Genomic DNA, 8722 nt, shown 5'->3' on the forward strand with positions numbered 1-8722 from the left:
GCCTAAGGCTTGATAAATAAGATTCTTTAAAATGTAAGGACACAAAAATAAAAAGACAAAAATAGAAGTGACGAGTCTTGACAGTCTCAGTGATTTCCTTTTACCAACAATAAATAATAATAAAAAAGGGGAAAAAAAAAACCTGGACTCCCCTGAGAATGGAAAGCATTTATTTTTATTCTCGGTGGGCCACTTTGGTATTAGGAAAGAATTTTATCTGAATCCTTCTACACACAGCATTTTATTGCAGCTGAAGGTAGGAGCTACAGCTCTGTAACCCCAACAGTGTTTTTCCTTCACTGAGCCTTTGAAAGTCAATTAAAGGCTTTACAAATTGTTTCCACATTAAGAAAAAGAAAAAAAAAATTCTGTCCCTAGCTCTGCTGCATCACAACAGCATTGGGTAAAGTGAGCAGCTAAAGATGTAATGGCACTTCTTCCAAATGTCTGCGGTACCCATTGCCACAGTGTGGCTGTTTCTCAAAATATTTTCTCATTTTCTATTTTCTCATAAAATGTATCAGCAGCAAAGTCCAATCCATGACTGAGGCTGAAATTACCTCTCAATTTATGAATGAGATTATATGCAGTTTTGTCCACAAAACCTAAGGGCCCTGCTCAGTGACCCAGGATGCAATACTGGTACTTTTGCAATTTGTCTTCAGAAAGAAATAGCCCAGCCCTTTAAAAATAGCCACATGCATTTATTTTCATAATAATATTATTTTTTCTAAGGGATCAGTCCATACTAATATAGATTAATATTTAGGAAAAGGTTTGAATTCAGCAAAATTCTCTGCTCTCAGCCCCACCCAGATGCAGTGACAAAATTCAAGCCTGAGGACAGACGAGTGCTTTCCTCCCAGGTAAGCACAGACTGACTGGCCTCTGCTCACCACTGGGCTGACACAACACATTCCTCAAAGTTTAGCCACCAGACCTCCAGCATTCAGGGATTTACTGCTAATATTGTCATGCTCAAGGTATTAATTAAAGGGAACCTCGCTCTGCCCAGTGGTTCCCAGGTAGGGATGCAGAAGCACCGTGGCCTGTCCCTGTCCCTTGGCTATGGCTATTTTGAGGACACCTTTGAATCCCAGGCAGCCTCTCTGGGATGGCATGAGATGTTTGTCTGTCTGTGGGCACAGTCCCCAGCCCCAGGCGTCCCTGCACCCAGCAGTGGGGTGACACCATGTGGGGATGAGGGATTTCTGTGCTGCTGGAAGCTGCCGAGGCAGCTGGCAGAGCCTCGTGCCTCCATTTTGCACCTGGTGATGTTTTACAAGGGGGCCAAGGGAGGTCAAAACAGAAAGTTATGAAACGTCAAACTTGTTTTTTGGCTAAGCTGTGGTATTAATAGCACTGCAGAGGCCAGGCAGGCAGAGGAATTCAAACAGCAGTGAAACCCTTGAATGGCTCCAGCTCTGCATCGCGCCATCTAGCCAGCCAGGTACATGAAGCACCGCTGCTGGAAGTGCTGGTTTCCCTGAGACCAAAACACAAAGCCAGCAGCAGCACCACTTCTTCTCCTTTTCCCCTGTTGCAGGGGTTTAATCAGTAGCCCAAACAGGAACAGTTGTGTTGGTAAGAAGATGGCTACAATTAATTTAAATCTAATAATTGGAATGTTTTCACTTGGGAATTAAAGCAAATTATTCCTTTGCTATTGCATCTTCATCTCATTTACATCTTAATCCCAGTAGGGCCTTGCTCTGTTATATTTGGAAAATGACTGCATAGGAAGGGAAAAACAACAGAGCTGAAGGACCCGAAGACACACAGAGAGTTCAGCTATTAACTTGAATGGCAGATGTCTGGCTACGCCAAGCCCTGAATGGCCAAAAATTAGCAGAGATACCATGTTTTTCTCAAACATCACTAAAAGCCAAGCGGGTGGCATTTCAAATTGTGCACACAAACACAGGCAAACAAACAGCTGGGGTGGAAGGTCATGTTGGAGGTGCAATTACACTTTACCCAGAGCAGCACGTCACTCTCATTTGTACCGAAAGCAATGGGGAATTCACTGAAGGACATGGTGTGCAGCAGGATCCTCTGCGCTCCCACCTGCAACTCTCCCTAAGTATCTGTGGCATAGCTGGGGCCAGAAGACCACCGCTACTCCCAGCCCACCTCCAAGGCTGTCTTGCCACAAATAAACGCTTGGGTCTTTAGCAATAGGACAGAAGGGCAAGTAACACTTCAACAAGGTGGAGAGCTTCAGATCTCATTAAACTCTCCTGATGTCTGGGAGATGAGAGATTTTACAGGGGCACCAAGAAGAGCAGCTCCCTCTTTGAAAGAGCAGAAAGCTGGCACTGTGCAGTGATGCCCAAGTGTGAATTGAGGGCCAGGAGCTCCTCAGCTTGGGCACAGGGGGACATCACACTGATCTCCAGGTAGTCTCCGAACACCATTGTTTGCAGGTCATAGAACTCTGAGCCATTACATAACAAAGGTATTTTCCCCCCAGAGTTAACCCGCCCTCACCCAAGTAGGCCTTGGAGTCAGTTAAACCTGCAGAAAAACTGTCCCAAAGAGGAAGATGGAAGTTTGTGTTGTGTTTTGTTGTTGTTCCAGCATAGAAAATTGTGACGAGTGTCTGCAACTGCTTGATGGTTCCTGCTTTTCCATGGATTCCCCCAATAAACCTCCCTCTGGGACTGCAGTGCCCTGAGAGCTGCAACCCCTTGGCTTCACAGAAGTAGGGCACTTTTGGCTTGCTTCAAGGACAAGGATGCAGCCAGCAGAAGCCAGGTTCACTGTGACCACACAGCTCTCATCACCCCTGAGGCTGACAGACACTGCAAGGGAGCAGGGGGAAGCAGGACTACAGGGTAAATCCTGCAGCCATTGTGCACATAAACAGCTCCTCTGCGTGGGGCGGAGGACACCCAGCCTGATCCTGCTACATTTCAGTTGAATACTTTGGTATGGAAACAAGAAACAGAATCAATGGAAAGGATTATTCATGCACCAGGTAGTGTGGGCAGCTGTGTACAACATCCCTGCAATGCATCAGCCCTCTGTGCCCTTAGCACAGGGTGATGCAACACGCAGTATTTCTGTAGGTAAACTCAGCAGCACTCCTGAGCCTGCATTTCCCCTGTTTCTTTGCCCTTCTGGCTGACCGTTGTCCAGCAGATCGAGCACGATGCTTTAGTATTAACTTTCAAGGTCTTACACAGATTGTTCTCTAGGAGCTTGTTGAACTTTTGACACTGTATGTCCATTCTGCCCTATGAGATCAAAGAGAGGAGACTTTTGGTCCAAGCACAGTGTTTACTCAAGGTTGCTGTAATCCTGGCTTTGCAGACCAACCTTCCCAAGAGCCCCCCAGTTGCCACAGGCATGACCCCTTGTAAGGCAGGCTTCACAGATGCACTCATTATTTGGGTCATATTTATAGGACACTCCATCACTTAACAATCCCAGAGACCTTTGGGAAACCAAGTGTTTACAGACACGCAATTCATTTCTAAAATTTCATTCACTTCTCAGCCTCCTTTCCTAAATATCATGCTTGGGGCTGAAATTTTCCAGGCTTCTAGCACTATGGATTAGCAAATCAAAATTTTCAGCTGACAAGTGAAATCCTGGCTCCACTAAAGGTGATGGCAAAGTGCCTATGGACTTCAGTGCAGACAAAATTTCACCCAGAAGGAATATCCAACATTTTTTGAAGCTTTCTTTTTTTTTTTTTTTTTAATTGCTCTAGTGCTAAGAAACTTACACTCCCCTACACTACTACTTGGTATATAGTTAGCTGTAGCATTTCTGAACATTGTAAAACTAAAGTTGTGGTTTGAAGGCATAATTCCCCCTGAAGGCATCCCCTGGGTACCCTCAACCTCCCTGGCAAGTCTTGCTGGTGTTTTCCTCCTCCCTCAAACAAGGCGTACAGCTTCACTGGATGCTGCAGGATCACTCTAGATTTATGCTGGTGTGTGAAAGGAAGATCAAATTGAGTATTCAATTACTTATGCATTCAAAGATATTTATTTTCTGAGATGAAACTACTAAATCTGTTATTATTACCATTCCCTCCTCTACGATAATTAAGCATGATGCTGCTGTCAGATCTATGGAGATGTCAACACCATTTACAGGAAACAACTTCTGAAAGATGAGAACATGATGAGAAAATGTTTAGAATTATTAATCATTTGCAAGAACAGAGTAGATAATTGATCTTCCTTAATTCTAGAAAAGTCTATAATCTTTATACAGACATTTTTCGTGAGACTTTCTTTTTTTTCCCAATATATATTATTTTGGTAGTTCATTTTTAAAACCCAGATGCTACAGTGATTTTAAAACTAAGAGAGGCTCAAAGCAACAACTACTGCACCATAAGACAGAGCCCTATCAAGGAAAATTGCCCTTATGGCAGTCAGCACAGGCCTAGTGCCTATGAAAATGCCAGGAGAGGTACCGTAAGACCCCCCATCAGCAGTGAGTTCTTAACCTGAAGGCTGCGTGATGGCAAATGTAATGCTGAAAAGGAGAAGTCATCTTGATTCTGCCAGTCAGGACAACGTCTTGTATTTCCTTGCTAATGCTGACATCTCCCTGCTGTTACCTCTGACATCTGGAAACATCAGGAACTTGTGCATGTGGCTGCAGCTTCTAGTGATAGCTCTGCAGCAATAGGGTGTCAAAAGCATCAGTATTTGAAGATCAAGATGAAAACCTCAAGTTTTATGCTGTAGCGGCTGCTTCCCCCATCAGGATCACTCACTCCAGTCCCTATGCTTTATTCTCCCCTGCATCTTCATCAGGTTGTTGAAGATAGCTCAGAGAATGGGGAGGGGGAGACAAAAATGTCATTTGGTCTGAGACATCCCTAAAGGTGTTCAGTTTCAGACATCCAGATCTCAGAAGGCACTGAGCAGCCATCCCGAGGAAATCAGGCCTGTAGCAGCCATGCACAGCCTGAATCCCTAACATGAACCTTTCCAGCCTTTTGTTCGGCGTTTCATTTTACTCTGCTGACATGAAACCACAACAGACACAGTGGTTACAGAATATGCACTCATTGTTTCAAAGGAAAATACATGCTCATTAGACCTGCTGATTTAATAGCCCTGGAAGCGAGCTTCCATCCTTCTGAGACTGTAGTCCCAAGGCCCTGGTGAAGCCTTCTCACTGCCTCTGAGGCCATTTCACACAGCAGCTTTTTTTATCACTATGCAGAGCTCCTTCCTGAGTTACTGAGGTGCTGGGTGTGCGCTGGTGTGGCTATCTTATGTTCTTGGTGTTAATCCTTTTACATTAAACCCTTGCAACACAAGCTAAGAATGAAGGCTCTGCTAAGGGCCAGGCAGTAACTCCTGACAGCTGCACCTCACAAAGCACCAGCAACCTAAAAACAAGACGGTAATCTACTAACCATTAATAGCAAGATACACACCGGCTGCTGAGATCAAAGTGGCAGGATGATACCTGGCATCAGTATCTAAGGCAAGCATCTCTCTGAGAACATCCACTCAGTGATTTCATTACGAGGACAAGCAACACCTTCCTTGGAGCTTTGCATAACAGCGATGTTTGCCGCCAAGGGACAAGCACTCAGTGAACAATTTAACCTGAAGTGACCAGGGAACACATTTGTCCTTTCAGAGAGATTCTCCAGACAGAAATCTAAAACTTTGTCCCTTAAAAATTCACAGCAAAAATTTGGCAACAGAATTAGGTAATATTTAAAGACACATTTACATACTAACTCAACATCTACGTGCATGTATGCTATGCCTGTTCACCAGCTGAGTTTTAGGTTTCAAGCTTCCAATATCATCCGTACAACAATGAGTGCCAGAAACATGTTTTTTTTATTTCAAAAAGAAAGCCAAGAAGAGGAGCAGGACAAAAGCTGTAATGCTGAATATGCTGAAATAACTGTCTAGGTTTAAAATAATTCCCCTGTGGCCAAGCTCCAAGGCAAACACATCAAGATTTCTGATGAAATAACAAAAACTGATGACATCGTATATGTTATCGATAAAATATCCAGCAGTGCTGGTTTTCTCTGTTTTGCCAATGCACAACATCAGAAAACAGAAAGCCAATTTTCAGGTTAGATCTTTCCAAGAACTTTCTCAAAGAAATATGTTCTCTCCTCCCCTTTTGGTGTGGAGCTCTGACCTCCTCTGATACAAAGAAAGATGAGGTCTTGCTTCACTTACCTCCTCCGTAGGTGGTAGCACACATGATGGAAGTTATCCAGGCAATCTGGCTGTAGGAGATGCTGTAAACAGCCTGAAGCTCTTTAAAGTAGATTGTGAAAGCTTTAGGAAAGGTGTATGCAAACCCAACCGAGATGGAGGCCCCGAACACCACTGCCCAGCCCCATCCTCCATCGGGGGGGATGTAGCCCAGGTCCGAGGGGAGTGGAGGAGACATGGTCAATCCAGACCTCAGAGCAAAAACCACTTCCCAGTGTCCTGCAGAGCAAAACACATGCGTGTTTTACAGAATGTGCACATCATACAGCCAGGCATCATCTTATTTAATAGTACAATTATTCAGTAGTACAGAGAAACACTCACTCTTCAAACCTTTATATTTTGCTGGTTATTACAAGTTTTACTGTGCAATTCTAACACAGTCAAAATCACCCTTCCCTCTTCAACAGCCTTGCCCAGCCCTTCCACCTGTATTTTAAATACATGCCCTCAGAAGACTCCGACACCTTCTGTGCTGAGGGACAGGCCCCATTTTATCGAAGCGAATGCCTGCCCCCCACCCAGCCAGCAGCTTGGTGTCTCACCTCAGGGTTGGCTCCTGGAGGTTGATCCTTGCTCAGACACTCAGCCCGTCCCTCAGAGAGAAGGAGATGCCACACTCATGCCGTTTTCAGGGTAAAGGCTCCATTGCTCATTTTTCAGATGTGGGTGGAAAAGCTCAATTTCAGGTTACCCCTGCTTAAAAGAAGTCTCATAATGTGAGCAGCAGGTGATCAGCCCCACAGTGCAGCCAGCTCCCCTGTCCTGTACTGGGATGGGGCTTTCTCAGCCACTTGTTTTCCCCAAGCCAACAAGCAAACTGAGAGCAACTGCTTGCAAAGCGGCTGAAGTTCCTTCCTACATTGGGGCAGCAATTCCACTCATGCCTGGCTCCTGCCAGGTTAGCAGATTATGCTCAGGAGCAACACGGATCAAAGACAGCATTCACTCATTTGCATTCTTCCCATATTCCCTAGCCACTAAAATAAAATTAAAAAAAAAAAAGTTAAAAGAAAAAAAAAAAAACAAAAAAAAAAACATTATATGCACCTCTGGAGTTAATCTACAAATCTATTCATCTATTCTCAAGGCCCAAAACATCAAACCAGAGGGGAGAGGAGCAGCTCCCATTGCAAACGGTGCTGGGGAATGCATCTGCATCTTTGTGGACAGAAAGGTGGATTTTTGTCCTCAAAGGAAAGGCCTTTATCTACTGCAAACTTGGAAGCAGGAGAAGCTGGTAGGAAAGGGCATGAACAGAGCTAATGGGAAGGAGCAGACACAGGTATCAGCTGGACACATTCTGCTGAACCTCAGAGGTAGCAGTCAGCTCACTGGGAAGACAGGCACATTTGTTTATCTTGGAAAAAAAATACTCAGGAAAAATCCCGTGTAATTTGCATCTATCTGAGAGTCCTTCACTTCTTGACAACATTGGATTCAAACTGTTAGTAGGAGTACCCGATTGGAACAGTAAGGGAAAAAAAATATTTTAAGCTGATGATATGTCTACAGACAAATTCCTGAATTCATGCCTTCTATCCTTTACTTTTACAGCTGTCAGGCCATAACACTAATATGGGGGCTTCACGCTGCAGGCTTCGTGCTCCCCCTATGCCTGGACAACCAGTGCGCACTCAATAGGCAGACACGTTTCTCCTTGTCTGCCTCAGTGGCATGCTGAGGAACCCCCAGATCATGACTTGAAAATATAGAATTAGGAGAAGCAGCTGAAAGCCAGTCCAACCATGATGTATAAATACAATGAAATCTGGTTCGTAAATTCTCAGCTTGCCCTACGTGTTTATTTGCTGCTCCTCTCATCGAAACATTGTCCCAGAGCCTCCTGCTTGTCGTTGTCACTAACTCACTAACCCAAGTTTATCCACCCTACACTGTTGGTCATTCCTGTTGCGACCAAAGGTCATGAAAGAAAAAACTGCCCTGAACAAGCAGAATGCCTCATTGCTTTTGGATGAGATTTCCAGGTATTACAGGAAATACACGGATATGTTTAGGAAACCCTTTGCAAAACACTCTTCAATGAAGAGTATTTCATCCACTGAAAATTTTCATTCCCCCCAAAGATAATTGTTGATTTTTTTTCCATCATAACCTTTCTTCACTGTTCTTTTGATCAGGCTGAGACCGTTCAGCACCACTTACATTTGATCTAAGAGCATTTATTAAGGTCAGACTAGATGATCTTAGAGATCTTTTCCAATCTGAATGATGCTATGATTATTATTTATTTAAGCCCACACTCAGCATTGCAAAAGCATCACTGCTGAGAGGTTATGCTGGAGAGGGATGACCACACGTCAGTCCTGTCCTCACCCTCACTACCAGCTGCTGTGGGCAAGAAGGACGCGTGGTCAGATCCAGTCTAACAGCACAGAGGGATTGCACTGCGCTTCACTGAGACCCACGGGAGGACTATCATTTACAGCCCAGAATCCTCACTGGCAGATGAAAGGCAGGTGTGGTAGAAATCCTCT

The 8722-nt window shown here is 44.4% G+C and overlaps 1 protein-coding gene across 1 annotated transcript in view; it reads right to left on the minus strand.

Moving 5' to 3' along the window:
• Positions 1-6905, minus strand: part of LOC309881660 (monocarboxylate transporter 2-like) — a 33093-nt gene extending 26188 nt beyond the window's left edge. The window contains exons 1-2 of the mRNA XM_082767852.1: positions 6770-6905; positions 6186-6443 (exon numbers count right to left, since the gene is read on the minus strand). Of these exons, the coding sequence (XP_082623978.1) occupies positions 6186-6402 (217 nt within the window). The 5' untranslated portion in view covers positions 6403-6443; positions 6770-6905. The remainder of the gene's footprint in view (positions 1-6185; positions 6444-6769) is intronic.
• Positions 6906-8722: the final 1817 nt, after the last annotated feature.

This window comes from Aythya marila (genome assembly GCF_965140915.1).
Source record: "Aythya marila genome assembly, chromosome: 10".
Classification (NCBI taxonomy): Eukaryota; Metazoa; Chordata; class Aves; order Anseriformes; family Anatidae; genus Aythya; species Aythya marila.